Consider the following 15,498-nt stretch of genomic DNA (forward strand, 5'->3'; position numbering starts at 1 on the left):
CCTTGTCTTACAGAAGTATCCGAACATATGTAACATATAAAGCACGTGGCACTGCAGCTGGCAATGTTTAGGTCTTTCATGCCTGGTAGTTATGATGATGATGATTTTCATTGTGTAATAAACTACCCTTATCTATGGAAATTTTTCTTTATCCAGCAGAAGCTAGAGCCTATGTAGTCTTATAAACAAAGAAAGCTGAGTCAATCAAACTGCTGCTTAGCAAGTAATCATTGGGCTTCCCCAGGTGGCTCAGTAGTAAAGAATCCGGATGCCAAGCAGGAGATGCGAGTTCAATCCCTGGGTTGTGAAAATCCCCTGGAGAAGGAAATGGCAACCCACTCTAGGATTCTCACCTGGAAAGTTCCATGGACACAGGAGCCTTGTTGGACTATAGATCATGGGGCAACAAAGAGTCAAGACATAACTTAGCAACTAAACAAGTAACCCTAAGTAAATTTTCTCTATCAGAGAATATGTTATTGAATTTAGAGGCAAGCATTTTACCAGGATGCAACTCAAGACATTATAGAATTTGTGTCAAGGACCAGTAATTCCCCTGCCTCCCAAAGACCTCCCGACAAAACACCCCAATTCTCATGTGTTTCACCACCACTAAAATCTAGCCCCTCTCAGGAGGTCTACTAGATTACACTCGAGATACCCTCATGTTTGGAGTGTGCTGGGGCTCCTTCCGTTCAGGGCCCAGAATGCCAGCACAGTGACTTCTCAACATCCCATCAGAAAGGAGACAATAATAGGCATCAAACAGCTGGTCTGTGGACTGTGTTCACCTGCATTGGGGAAGGAGTGCTGGACACCTTCCGTTCTTTCCCCAGTTGACTCACAATCTCAGGGTAACTGTCCAGGGCAGCTTCTCATTTCAGTTGCAGCCTCCCAACTCTGAGGTCCACCATCTAGGGATTTGGTCCCAGCTCACCATTATCACAGGCTCATCCAGCCCACCACACAGCCAACTTAAAATGACCTCCCAGGAAGGAACAGGAATGCAAAGATGTATGTTATGATTAGCTTTCCAGCCCCACCTTAGCATCTCAACTTAAAAGGTTGGGAGTGTTGGTCGAACGCAGAGTGAAGAAGTTGCCTCAGACCACACTAGGGGCTGGAGGGACTGCTAGGCATGACCTTGGAGCAGACGCTGGCCTTGGCAGGACTACAAACCCTAACTGCAGCTCGGGATCTCTTGTCATCATCTCTCAGAGCCTCTTCATAATGGGGCGGGAAGGCACTGGGGATGTTACCATTGACCTTGGCCAAAATACCAAACCTCAAAGTTTTGGTTTGAGAGAATAAAGGCTGAGAGAATTTAGACCTCACTGCTCTCATCCCAACTCCCTCCCCAGCATCCTGCGTGCTTTTTGTCACTTGTCTGAGATCATCACACCACCTTCCTTATGGAATCACTGCTCATATACTCAAGACATCTACAGGCAGGTGCAGGTTCTCCTTTATCTTCACATCACCCCCACCAGCACAGAACCTTCTGAAGAGCAGATGCTCAAGTAAAGATGGGAATAAATGAGACACCAAGCAAGGAATGTAGTTTCTTATTAATTTTATCAGCATTCTTGAATAAGCTAAGAACATCTAAGTGTATCGCTAAGGGTACTGCCAAATGTTAGAAAGAGAAAGACAAAGGTGAATAACATAAATCAAAACTTGACTACAGCTTACATCGTTATCATCTGTTTTAAAACCACAGCATTCTTTCACATTTCTAAGAAAATTCCTATTCCAAAGCTATGTTATCTTGTTCTGGATCCCCAAAAAATGCAAGGATTTTTCGAATTGTACTACACAGTGCCAAAACTCTTACTCTTAGATCTGACAGACAACAAATGTGTGATCTGTGTCATTTGTAAACTTGGATTCTGAATCGAAACAAACATTCTAGGAAAAGAAACAACATTTGAAAGGTAACAGGGTAAAACAGGAGCACAAAAAATATATTATGACCTTTCCAGCCACACTTTATCCTCTCACTAATAAAAAGGTTGGCGGTATTGGTCAAACAAAGTGAAGACGCTGCCTGAGACCTCACTGGAGGCTGGACGGATTGCTGGGTGGGACCTTGGAGCAGGCAATGGCCTTAGCAGCACCACGAGCCCTGGCTGCAGATATGGCTTTGGCTCTCTCTTCCTCATCTCTCAAAGCCTCTTCATAATGGAATGGGAAAGCACTGGGGACGGTACTATTGATCTTGGCCACAAACTCCAGCACCTTCATCTTGGTTGTTTCAGCGTGGGCTCTTGGGCCCCACACAAACTCATAGCTCGGGGGATCGCTGTCAGGAATCTGACGATACACCAGGTACTTCTCCTGCACCAACTCTTCAGTGATGAACTTCCTGGGCTCCCCAAAGATTATGTGCGTATTCCCATCATAGATGCCCAGAACATTCAGGAACTCCCAGACCTCTGCCTCAGAGGCGGAATTGCCATTCAGGAAGATCACACCCAGCAGAGGCATCAGAAGCCCATTCTTCGGCACCTCCAAGGTACTGCCCAGCACCCCATCTTTGGCAAGGTCCTCCTTGCAGACCAGGGTATAGGAGTAACCATTCGGCTTGACTTCCTTCAATTCAAGGCCAAATACCAGCTCGATGCGCTCAGCGGCTTTCTTCAGGATTTCGGGGAAGTGTGCCTTGAACATTTTGTGGACAATCTTCAGCATATCTATCTTCCTAATGGGCTGTTGCATCTTAAACTTCTCTAGCATGAAATGCATCAACACCCCTGCCTTCTTGGTCACAGGATCTGGAGGAGCGGGCTTAGAAAAGGTTGAGACCTGGGAAGAATTTCTACGTTGCTTAGCTTGGTGCCTGGCACGTGCTTTAGATCGTGGGTGTGAAGCCCCTGCAACAGGAGAGCTAGTGGCTGCAGCTCCCTGAGGATTCTGGCCCGCACCAGCAGTGGGGGAGCCCGGGGGTGTACTCCCAGAAGTAGGGGTGGGGGAGGCAGCAGCCTGAGCATCCCCAAGATCCTTGGTCTCCATGCGTGCTTGGCGGCGTTTCTCACGCGCACGGAGCTTGCTCTTCTGTCCCCGAGGCATGACTATCAGCAGGCGCAGCGGGCAGGGGACCGGGCAGGCAAGTAGGTGATGCTTCAACCTGGAGAAGGGAAGATGAGTGGATGAGCTCCTTCACCGGGGAGGGAAGAAGGCTGCTCTGCCCATTTCCTTGAGAGCCCTGCTCCAGGAACCACTGGCCGCTTGTTCTTGGTCAGCCTATCCCCTGAGAACCCAGTGAAAGAAGTGAGTGAGCCAACCTCAGGCCACAGCCTGCCTGTGGCTGCCTGCAGTGACAGCAGATCCTGGGAGCGGGGCCCTCTCTGGGTCCCTTCGTTTACACACACAACTGTCACATCAGCTCTTAGTAGAGCCGGGACCCCTGCCATATACCACTTGAACGGTGACGCCTCAAGCTCCCTGGGACGCAAGTCATGGACGCTGTCGGGGAGGATGGCACTGGCAGTTCTGGGGGCCTGCTCTGTCCTGAACTCATTGTTTCTCCATTCAGGGTCCTCATCTTGTCAACACTGAGGGTGTGGCCCCCTCCCTCCTGCCTCTGGTGCCGCCCCTTCAGGTGAAGAACCTCATCTCCCTTAGAAATGACACAAAGAAATGAGTCCCCACTTTGACTCCTGGGAGGATCTGGGGGCTCCTTTCTCTCCTGACTTGAGGACCTTTCCTCACAGCAAGGCCAACAGCTCCCTGAGATTGAATGGGGGAAGCCAGGGTGGCCTTACCTGGCCCTACTGCCCACGGTCTCTGGGGCCTGAAAAGGTGTGGCTGGGGGTTGAGGCCTCGTAATGTGTGGTCCTCATGTAAGGTCCCCAGATTTTACGTATGGGAGAGTCTAAGATTCCTTCCTCTGCTGACCCATTAGACTAAGGCACTCACTTTCCTGTTAGCTGTGAGTGAGAAACACTGCTGCCCGCCATGTATGCCTGGGGGTGCCAAGGAGTGACAGTGAGAGGAATTCTGGGAGTTTCCCACAGTCCTCAGCATCTTCTCCATGAGTCCTGGCAAATGCTAGAAATTCTCCCTCTGTTGACCTGAGCATGCTGAGGTTCCCAAGGTGAAAGAAATTGTGAGCCACCTCCAGTCACCCCTGTCCCTGACCTCCCTGGGACGGCAGCAGGGGCTGGACTCTGTGGGACTCTTACTGCTCTGTCATCACTGGCCCCTTTTGTCCTCACTTGGATGGGACCTATGCTCCTCTCTTAGTCCACCCTGAGTCTTCCGGCCTCAGATCAAGGCCCACATCTCCCTGAGTTCCTGGGGCTGGAAGTGAGGGGTGACATCTGGTGACCTCTGCCTGGGGTGTCTCAGGGCTGACAGGGGCTGGGACTTTGTGGGCCCCCACTGCTTTGGGTAGGTGCTCATCTAAGACACCTCTCTGGGTCCTTACTATGACTCTGTGACTCCTGGCAGGACCGGGAAATCTCTATCTCGACTTGAGGTCCCTCCGCTCCCATTAAGGCCCACATCTCCCTGAGACCCACTAGAAAGCAGCAACATTTTTCTGATCTCTCTAGCTATAGCTGTGTGTGGACTCCTGATGTGGACAGTCAGGAAGAGATTCTGCACTGCCCTCTGTTGTCGTGGGGTAGGTGGGTGGTCCCCTCAATTCTTAGGTCCTCTCCTGTGCTCCTGCTACTAGCTGCAAATGCTCCAGCGGTGGACCTGAACCCATACCCCCATCAGTGAGCTTCCTCACCTCCTTGTGAGGCTCTGGGAAGAAGCAAATGTGGGTCATCTGGTCCCCACGCCTGGGTCTCCCAGGTCTGAGAGGAGTGATGCGACTATGTGGTTCACTTCCTTCTGGGTGGGGTTCTCACATGTTCATTCAGTGTTACCACTGTGACTCCTTTTAGGAACGGGGCTTCCTCCCTATGTTGAATGAGGCCTCACCTATCAGACCCAAACCCTAATGTCCCTGAGACCATCCTTGGAGGAAATGAGAGGGCACCTCAGCCTGAGAGCTCTAACCCAGCTTCCCAGGGCGACGGCAGAGGTGGCACTCTGTGTGGGCTCTGCTGTTCTGTGGGAGTCAGTTGTCTCCTTCCTCACATAGAATTGGTGCCTCAACAACTCTCATGGCCTGGGACTCCTCGTTTTCTGCTGACCTGGGCAGCCAGACCTGAAACCAAGGCTCTCTTCTCCCTGGGACCCCACAGGCAGAAGTCAGGGGCACCAGAGCTGGCCAGCTCTGCCCAGGATCCCCGGGGCTGACCCCAGAGGTGGCATCAGATGTGGTTCTCTCTACCGTGTATGGATCTTTCCCTCGACTCCGCCTCCTTCCTGGGACTCTGCCTTCTGCTGACCTGAGCCCAAGACCCTGTGAAAACGTCCTCACCTTTCCCGGACCCAAGCTGACAGAGTGAGTCACATCCTGCCAAAGCTGATTTGGGGCTGTGCTGCTAACCACAAGGGTGGGACTCTCGATGCCCCCCCCCCCCCCCCCCCGCCCCAGTTCTGGAGTCAGGGGCTCCCTCTGTCCTCACTCAGGATTCTGGCCTCCAGTTTGGGTAGGGTTTGGGAGCCCTTCCTCTGCTGACCTGAGTCTACATTCCCCAGAGCAAAGCTCTCACCTCCCTGAGTGGCTAGAAGAGATGCTGGGGGCTCCACACCCAGCTACATTGTTTTGGATGCCCAGATCTGAGAGCAGGGCTGTTACTTAGTGCAGCAATCCGCTTGCATGCCAGGCCTGCTGACTAGCACTGACAGTCCTAGTTTGACTTCTTCTAAGACTGAGACTCCTCCCTATGCCTAATGGGGTTACCTTATCTATCATTCTATATCTTTATTTATTTACCTATCACACCCATTGCTTTTATTATGTAACTGGTAGTTTCTACATTTTAACCTTCCTCACCTATTTCTCTTCTCCCCCACACCCCCAACCCTAACCCCCACCTGTTTTTTCTCTTACGTTTACAACTGTTTGTTTTTCAGATTCCTCATAGAAGTGAAATCATATAGTAATTCTTTTTCTCTGACTCATTTCACTTAGCATACATAATACCCTCTAGGTCCATATCCTTTTATATAAAGGCCTTTCTCTGTTTGAACGTCCGTTATCCCCAATGCCCGCCACCCCCTGCACACCACGCAAAAATGACGGCCTCAGTCTCAATTACTCTATGATAATTTGAACCCCTATGGTAGGGGTCCAAACCTTCCCATTCTAATGCCTAATGATCTGAGCTGGACGGTGTGTAACAATAACAACAGAAATAAAGTAACAATGTAACGCACTTGAAGCATCCTGAAACCATCCCCTTAGTCTACCCCACCCTACCCTCACGCCACCCCACCCTCCTTTGTCCACTGCATCACACCCCTCCGCACAATGCACCCCACCCCATGCAAAAATTGTCTTCCAAGAAACAGGCCCCCCGGTGCCAAAAAGATTGGGGGCCGCTACTCCAGGGCACTGCAGCATTGGTGGCAGGAAGGGCTTCTGTGCAGCCACCACTTTGGTGAGCCACCACCCTGTGAGCGCTGAAAGTCCCATCTTTTCACCTGTTGAGGACAAGACCACTCCCAATGCATAGAGTCCATCCTCTTTAAACAAAGCCGCCCGACCCGCCACCGACCCCAACATGGCAAATACAAGATGGCTCCTGGGCCTGCAACTCAGGACAGGGCGTGTTACACTGTAGATTGCAGGGGTGGGATGCGGTTGGGTTACTTCTTACAGGGAGGGGTTGGGAAATTCACTTCAGCTACGTTCAGAACCTCACCTTGGCTCTGGACGAGTCCGGTAACACTCGACCTCCGCTGAACAGACGCTGCAGCTACCAGCTGTGCTCCTCGCCTCGAAAGCGGAAGCGGAAAAGGAGGGGCGCTGCATACGTTCGTACGTGTGGCCTCCCAGGGGAGGGGCAAGGGCAGGGGGGCAGGGGGGCAGGGGGCAGGAGGGCGAGGGAGGGGGTGGGGGCCGGGGCAGGGGGGCGGGGGCAGGGGCAACATGCTACAGGAACCCGGTAGCTCAATATTCATCCGTCCCTGGGTCCTCCTTGTGCCATGTATCAGAGCCAGGGCGCCTCCTTCTATGAACCCGAATCCTCCAGCTCCCAAAGCCCTCGCCTTCCCAAGTCCGTAGTGGAGGGAATCAGGGCACTGCTCTGAGCATCTCTGCTTGTCAGGAGGGGCGCCACTCTGTGAGCCTCCCTCTTTGGGAGAGACCCTCTCACTAGCACTGACGGTCCTCACCTTAAGTCCAGTTATGGTCAAGATGCCGGCCTCTGCAGATCTGGGGTCCGATTCTGCTAGAGGAGGCTCTGCCCTCCCTAAGATCACACAGGTTGAATGAGGGGACCACTCATAAGTAGCTCTTCTGGGTCTCTCAGGGCTAAGAATTTACAGAATTCTGTTTGGCTCCCTCTCCAGGGGTCCCCTCTAACACTCAACATCGCATGTGAGGTCCTCCTTGGGTTCAGGTCTGTCCCTCTGTGAAACTGAGGCTGATCCTATTAGACAAAGGCCTCATCTTGCTGAAATCAACAAGACTGAAATCAACCTGACATCTGTGCCCAGCGCTTCCTGGGGACCACAGCATCAGATATTTTCCAGGGCCTCCTTTTATAGTGTGTGCTACCATGAATCCACTTTCAGGTCCTCATATTGACATATGATAAATCCTGTAACTCCACTCTCTACTTCATGAAGCTTCTTGTCTTACATCAAGGTCCTAGTCTCCTGAGAATTCCAAGTGGGAAGTCAGGGTGATCCTCATATGATCGTAGTTCATTGGGGCCTCTGATAACAGACAGTGGGGATGCAACTCTAGTCCTTTTGGATTCCTTTTGCTCAGCATACTCACTACATCTACCACAACCTGGGTCTCCACATTCTCCTGATCTAAGATTCCTCTTCTTAGTCTTTGGATGACTATTATATTCAGCGGTGATTGTCTCCTCAGTCCTCCTTCATGGAGGTTCCCATATCAGCCTCTGTCACTTGATTAAAGGCTTCCTGGGAAATGCATATTCCTACAGACACTGAACAGTTAACCTCTAGCATATGTTGGAGAAAACAGGTCTTGGTCCCAAAAGTGATCTAAGATTAGGAAAACGCAGCAGAAATCAAGAAACTCAGGAAAGATGTTATGCTGTCAGAGAAAAAGAGCTAATATATTCCTTCTCTTCAGCCAGATTTAGGGTATCTGCTTAGTTGCTCAGTCATATGTGACACTTTGTGACCCCATGGACTGTAGCCTGCCAGGTTCCTGTGTCCATGGGGATTCTCCAGGCAAGAATACTGGAGTAGGTTACCCTCCTCCAGGGGATCTTCCCAACCCAGTGATTGAACCCAGGTCTCCCGCATTGCAGGCAGATTCTTTACCATCTGAGCCACCAGATTTAGGGTAGTTTTAAAATCTTTACTTTCAGTACCCTCCTGTTGTTGATCCAGTGGTTAAGACTCTGTGCTCCCAATGCAGGGGGCCTGGGTTCAATCCCTGGTCAGGTAATTGGATCCCACATGTCACAACTAAGAGTTTATGTGCCACAACTAAAAATCTCACATGCCACAACTAAAGAGCCTGCAGACATGGCAACAAAGATCCTGAGTATCACAGCTAAGACACAGCACAGCCAAAAAATAAATTGAAAAACATATTTTTAGTACAAATAATAAAATATTTACTTTCTACATAGAAGGATAGCACCAGATAATCTTGTAAGCCCTTGATCACTTGAGGGTATCTGATTTTGCACATGCAGATGATCATATGGTTACTAAGCATTATCTATTTGTCTCCTTTATTTATCACTATTAATTATTTTGGTTATGTGTTATGTGGCAGTATTGATGGGAGGGAAGTTTGGGGGAAAGTGGATATGTGTATATGTATGACTGAGTCCCTTCACCGTTCACCTGAAACTGTCATAATATTGTTAATTTGCTATTCCTCAACACAAAATAAAACAAACAAACAAACAAACAAAAAACTGTGCTTCCAGTGCAAGGGGTGTCAGTTCAAACCCTGGTTGGGGAATTAAGATCCCATGTGCTGCATAGCAAATCAATCAATCAATAAAAGATCATCAAAGAAAAAAGTGATGGGGATTCATGAAAGAAATAATTGATAAGCTAGATTCCATTCCCTTTAAACTTCTGCTCTGTAAAAATACACCATCAAGAGAACAAGATGAACCATAGTCTGGGAGAAAATATTTGCAAAAGACATATCTGATGAAAGCTCTAATCTAAAATATACAAAGAGTTCTTAAAATTCATAAGAAGAAAACTAACATCTAATAAGAAATGGACAAAAGATATGAATAGATACCTCACCAAGGAAGAAACACAGATGTCAGACAAGCATATGGAAAGATGTTCCACATCATATACCATTAGGGAACTACACATTAAAAAAAACAAGCAGATACCACGACATGCCTCTCAGAATGACCGGCATCCAAAGGACTGAAAACACCAAATGCTAGTAAGGATGTGAATTAACAAGAACTCTTATTCATTGGTGGTGGTGATGCAAAATGGGAGAGCCACTTTGGAAGACAGTTTGCAAGTTTCTTAGTAAACTATACACGTTCAGCACTGCTGGTAGGAATGTAAATTGGTACAGCCAGTATGGAAAACAGTATATGGGTTCCTCAAAAAAATAAAAAATAACACGTAACACTTTCCGCAATTCCACTACTATCCAAAGGAATTGAAATCAGGACCTCGAAGAGAGCTCTGCACTCCCATGTTCATTGCAACACTACTCACAATAGTCATGACAGGGAAGTTGCCTACCTGTCCAGTGACAGATGAATGGATAAATAAGTAAAATATACATACAATGGAATATCATTCAGTCTTAAAAAGAAGCTAACTTCTCCAGTCATGACAGCGTGGATAAATCTGGCGGACATCATGCTACAGTGAAATAAGCCAGACACAGAAGGACAAATACTGCATGTCCTTTACATGAGGAATCTAAAATGGTCTAAGTCAAAGAAGCAGAGAGTAGAGTGGTGGTTGTCAGGGGCTATGGGAGGGTGAATGAGAAGAAATTGCAGACTTAAAAAATATTCACAGGCTAAAAGCTGACAGTTATGCTCAGCGAGGGCAGAGTGTGCCATTCTAGCAGCTTCTGGGCATCATCCCACCTCAGGGGAGTGTCACCCTGATTTCCGAGAAACTCTGTGGATAGAAGGCAATGTGAATAAAACATCTAATATGCACATTGCTTACCTGCACTGGAACAAGAGCTACAGGATACATTCCATGCCAGCTTCACATGATTTCTCTCTGATTTACTCACAATCCCAAAGCACAGGCAGACCCAGAAAATACTGCAAGTTTGGTTCCCAACCCCTGAAGGACAGTCAATATCACAATTGAGTCACAAGAAATTTTTGGTTTCCCAGTGCTTTCATAAAATTTATGTTTACACTATACTGTAGGCATTATGGGCAACAGCATTATGCTTAAGGACAATATAGATATCTTAAATAAAAACACCTCTTTGCTAAAAAAAATTGCTAACCATTATCTGAGCCTTCAGTGAGTCCATCTTTTTGTTGCTGAGGGTGTGAACATTGCAAGAGTTATCAAAATGTGACACGCAGACATGAAGTGAGCAAACGGTGTTGGAAACATGGTGCCAAAAGACTTGCTGGAAGCAAGGTTGACACAAACCTTCAATTTGGTAAAGAAAAAGAACAAAGAAAAGAAAATCAGTTCCTGTGAAATATAATAAAGCAAAATGCAACAGAGTGAAGTGTGCCTATAACTGTTAAGGGCAGTTTCCCATCCCAGGCTTTGTCTTTAAACTATGGGGCCCACCATGTGAGAACTTGGTCCCTGGTCATGATTACTACAGCCTCATCGAACCCACCACACACTCAACTTATGGTTACTTCCCACATAAAGACTTATATTTTCCCAAGGCCCACCACTACCTTTAATCAGTCAGTTCTGTCACTCAGTCATGTCCAACTCTTTACGACCCCATGGACTGCAGCACGCCAGACTTCCCTGTCCATCACCAACTCCCAGAGCTTACTCAAACTCACGTCCATCGAGTCAGTGATGCCATCCAACCATCTCATCCTCTGTCATCCCCTTCTCCACCTGCCTTCAACTTCTCCCAGCATCAGCATCTTTTCCAATGATTCACTTCTTCACATCAGGTGGCCAAAGTATTGGAGTTTCAGCTGCAGTCCGTCCAATGAATATTCAGGACTAATTTCCTTGAGGATGGACTGGTTGGGTTGTCTTGCAGTCCAAGGGACTTTCAAGAGTCTCCAACACCACAACTCAAAAGCATCAATTCTTCGGCTCTCAGCTATCTTTATACTCCACATCTCAAATCCATACATGATAACTGGAAAAACTATAGCTTTGACTAGATGCAAAGTGTTGGCAAAGTAATGTCTCTGACTTTTAATATGCTGTCTAGGTTAATCATAGTTTTCCTTCCAAGGAGCAATCGTCTTTTAATTTCATGCTGCAGTTACCATCTGCAGAGATTTTGGAGCCCCCCAAAATCAGGGAATTTACATTTGACTGCTGTCATGTCACCATTTTCCTTATAAATAATTGCTTTTCAACTCTGTAACTTTATGGTCAGTGGCTAGATCTTTTTCTCAGCTCTCCAAGTACAAGCATGGAGCCTTGTAAGAGTAGACACTCAATTAATGTTTGGGGAATAAATGAGCCTGTGAACATGAGGTTCAAATTATTAGAATTTAATTCTACATTTTTGAATTAACCAAGCATATACTGTTGTTTATAATTTTGTAAAACACAGAGTACAAGAGATGAGGAATCCAAATACCGGCCATCTTACTTTTCCCATGCTTCTTCATCCCACATATTTTACTGCTTAACTTTTTCTTATTTTCAAGGAAATAACATATTGCAATGCCATTTTGTCTTGAACTGGCTTACTAAATAAGATGGAAGCTTCCCCATTTGTTTTACACAAGAGAAAAAATCTTATCTTTAAGACCAATAAACAACAGTAAGTGTGACTGATGCCATTCATACACTTAGATTATAAGCTAGATAAGCTTTCGTTTAGGAGCAACATTGGAAAAGCAGCAAGAACATAAAAACACAGGTTTATCTCTAAATTCCCCATACAGAACAGGAACACCAAGGTATTTTACACTGTGAACCCTCAGTGACGTCCAGCCCTATACTACTTGGAACACTGAATACTCTCTTCAGCCACAAAGGGCAGAATTTGCCTCAGCTTTACTAGGTGGAAGGAACTGCTGCAGAAACACTGGGACATCCGCTGGCTTGGGCCCTCTCTTCTTCATCTTTCAAAGCCTCTTCATAACAACAGTGGAAGTCACTGGGATCCAAATGGTTAATCCTGGCCAGGAACTCCAGGACTCTCATCTTGCTCATTTCAGCATGCGCTCTCGGACCCCACAGGAACTCATAGCATGCTGGACTGCTGCCGGGCACTTGCCGATATTCCAAATACTTCAGCTGCACCAAATCTTGGGTGATGAGCTTCTTGGGCTCCCCAAATAAGAAGTGCCTCTTCCCAGCATAGATTTTCATCTTACCCAGGAAATTCCAGATGTCTTCCTCAGTGGCGCAGTTGCCCTTCATGAAGATCACACCCAGGAGATTCATCAGGAGACCGGTCTTGGGAAAACCCCTGCCACGGTGCACGATCCCGTTGCAGGGGAGATTCATCTTGCTGACAAGGACATAAGAATGCTTGGCAGTGTTGTCTTTCTTCACGTCAATACCAAATACCACCTCCATGCTCTCAGAAGCTCTTTTGAGGATCCTGAGGAATTGATTTTTGTACTTTTTATCGATGATCTTCAGCATATGCACTTTCCTAATGGGCTTTTTCGTCTTATACATGCGTAACAGGAACTGCACCAACAGATTCATCGGCCTGGTTAGTGAGCGTTCTCCAGACTGCACATTAGAGAGAGGGGCCTGAGGGGAATTTCGCTTTTTTGCAATTTTCCCAGTGGCTCTTTTGGATGATCTTGTGGGAGAAACACCTGCAGGCACAGTGGTGGTGGCCAGGGCCCCCCAAGGACGCTTGAGATGTTTACCAGACCTAGCACTGGGCTTTCCCTTAGCATCAACCCCGGGACTAGGACTGGAGGAAGAGGAGTGTGCTTCCATCGTGGTGGCAGTGACCTGAGCGCCCCTCAGATCCTGGGTGCCATGCTGATCCTGGCGACGTTTCTTACAGGTGTGGGGCTTACCCTTCTTACCCCTCTTACCCCGAGGCATGGTGACTGTGGTCAGGGACAACAGGCAGGAGCGCAGGTAGAACAGCACGTGATCTGGGCAGAGAGGAGAGAGGATGAGAGGATGTGAGCACCTGTAGCAGGCAGGCACCACTCTGCCTTTAAGAAGGCCCCCTCTGCAGGTTTCCATGTGGGCACTGCTCTACAAACTCAGAGGACTGTGAGTCTGATCACCCTGTCCCCTGAGAATTCTGTGGAAATAATTAAGGTGAGACTCAGGCTGCAGCCTGCCAGCCCTGCCGCCTGCTTCCTGAGACTGAGGAGCAATGGGACAGTCCAGTCCTTGAGGACACCCCCCTCCATTCTTGAGGGTGGGGGGTCCTCTCGGTTCACATTCAGGACAATCATATCAACTTCTGGCATGGCCTGGGCCCTATCCTCTTTGTAGTTCTAAGGTTATACCCCAAAGCCTGGTCCTCATCTTCCTGTGATACCTGAAAAAGTGAAGAGGTACCTCAGCCCAGTGTCCCTGGCAGGGGGCACCCACCAGAGTCAGCTCTAGGGAACTCTGTCCTGGGTTCACTGGGGTTCTCTCTTTCACTGTCTTGCCTTGGCTCTAGGTAGAGCCTGGGACACCCGTGTCTGCTGCACTGGTGTACCTCCTCTCAGACAAAGGCTCTCTCCAATCCCATACCATCAGAAAGAAAGGAGGGTTCACATACACCTGACTTCCATCCCTGGGCTTTTCAGTGCTGTGAGCCAGGAGTGGGGTGGGGGGTGGGAGGTGGTGCTCTCTATTGTTTTCCCTGTTGCAGGGTGAGTGTAATCATCAGTTCTTTCAGGGTCCTCACACTGACTCCTCTGAAGCCCTGGACCTCCTACCTTGGCAGAATTGAGGCCATTCACGTATTCTAACATCCTCACATCTCTGAACTCTCCAGACAGAAGTGAGAAGACTCACTCAGCTTCACAGATACTCTTAAGTTTCCACTTGGAAAAGAGCCAAAATTTATGACAACTTACATTTAGAGTTGGTGTTCCCCTTAGACCTCGTTCCGGTCTGGGCAGAACTCAGGACTCCTCCCACCAATAACCTGGGTAGTTCAGCCTCAGAGCAAAGTCCTCAATTCCCCGAGTCCCTGGAGGGGCAAAGTCAGGGTACTACATACGTGACTACCCTTCACTGGAGCCTCCCAGATACGTAGGCGCTCTGCTTTGTGATACCACCCCTAAATGGGGAGGGGCCCCCAATCAGTACTTAGGGTGCTCACTTTACTGCAGTTAGGACAGAGGTATCCTCCATCTGCAAGCAGGGGCTACTACTGACCACGGCCCTCCCATCCCTGAGACTTCCCGGGCCGAATTCAGTTTGATGGCTCTGTCGGGGCTTCCCAGGGCTTACAGCAGCAGTGAGACTTGGTGCGGCCCTCTTTGTTATGGGCTAAGTGGCCCTCTGCCTCAGTCCCAACTCAGTCTTCACCTCAAATCTGGACCACCGCTGGGAATCCACCCTCCGCCGGCCAGAGGTCTGACCGCCGGACCGAAGTCTTTACTTCCGGGAAACTGGAAAACGGAAGTCAGGATGATTCATTTCCGGCCATGATGCTCAGGGTGTCAGATAGCTCACGGGGGCAGGGGGGCACGGGGGCACGCAGGGTGGCGGGGGGTGGAGGAAAGCCGCAGGGGTGTACTATGGTCCTCATTCGGAGTCCCCATCTTCATGTCTATTAGAGTCTGACACTCCTCCCTTATCTGAACTGTGTCCACAAGCCTCCAAACAAAGCTTCACCTCCTAGAGTTCAGCAGGGGAGAAGTCCAGGAATTGAGCGCATGCGTGCTGCTTTGTGTCGCCATCTTTACTGCCAGTGCTGCGTTAGCACTCGGGCCTCTCCCCATGGCTGGAGTTGGGTCCTAGGTTTCTTTCTATTATAGAGTCAAGTAGTCTCTTCGATCTTAACAGAATCTCTTACAGATCAAGATTTACCAATAACTCAGACTAACAGTGTTGTAGGAACCATCCCCTCCCGACCACAGAGGCAAAACTTTGTGGGGTTAGTTTTGTTACAGGAGGGGGCAGTGGTCCCTTGACTGCACATTCAAGTCCTCACCTTGGCTTCAGATCAGTCCTGGGAATCCACTCTTGTTCAAACGAACACCCTGAACAGCAGTCAGAGCTCATTGCCACCAGCACGGAAGTAAGGGGGAGCCAATTCTGGCAATGGCTACCCTGTGTGGGGTTTCTGAGTGATGATGGCAGGGGCGGGGCTTTGTGGGGACCCCATCG

General features: G+C 48.6%; 2 protein-coding genes across 4 annotated transcripts; both read right to left on the minus strand.

Moving 5' to 3' along the window:
- Positions 1 to 1,564: 1,564 nt before the first annotated feature.
- On the minus strand, positions 1,565 to 6,848 carry LOC122689837 (melanoma-associated antigen B1-like). The gene is made up of 2 exons (XM_043896601.1): positions 6,768 to 6,848; positions 1,565 to 3,127 (listed from the first exon to the last, which is right to left on the minus strand). The coding sequence occupies exon 2, from the start codon at positions 3,067 to 3,069 to the stop codon at positions 2,056 to 2,058; it is 1,014 nt and encodes a 337-aa protein (XP_043752536.1). The 5' UTR covers positions 3,070 to 3,127; positions 6,768 to 6,848; the 3' UTR covers positions 1,565 to 2,055.
- A 4,977-nt stretch (positions 6,849 to 11,825) lies between these two features.
- On the minus strand, positions 11,826 to 14,747 carry LOC122690038 (melanoma-associated antigen B3-like). 3 transcript variants are annotated; one of them, XM_043896982.1, is made up of 2 exons: positions 14,617 to 14,747; positions 11,826 to 13,310 (listed from the first exon to the last, which is right to left on the minus strand). In XM_043896982.1, exon 2 carries the CDS (start codon positions 13,255 to 13,257, stop codon positions 12,244 to 12,246), a length of 1,014 nt encoding a protein of 337 aa, XP_043752917.1. In that variant the 5' UTR covers positions 13,258 to 13,310; positions 14,617 to 14,747; the 3' UTR covers positions 11,826 to 12,243. The 3 variants fall into 3 exon arrangements, with proteins under 3 accessions (XP_043752917.1, XP_043752919.1, XP_043752920.1); XM_043896984.1 differs by having other exon boundaries at positions 14,695 to 14,722; XM_043896985.1 differs by lacking the exon at positions 14,617 to 14,747 and adding an exon at positions 14,238 to 14,249.
- Between the last annotated feature and the right edge of the window lie 751 nt (positions 14,748 to 15,498).

The sequence above is a fragment of the Cervus elaphus genome, chromosome X, assembly GCF_910594005.1.
Source record: "Cervus elaphus chromosome X, mCerEla1.1, whole genome shotgun sequence".
NCBI classification, from domain to species: Eukaryota; Metazoa; Chordata; class Mammalia; order Artiodactyla; family Cervidae; genus Cervus; species Cervus elaphus.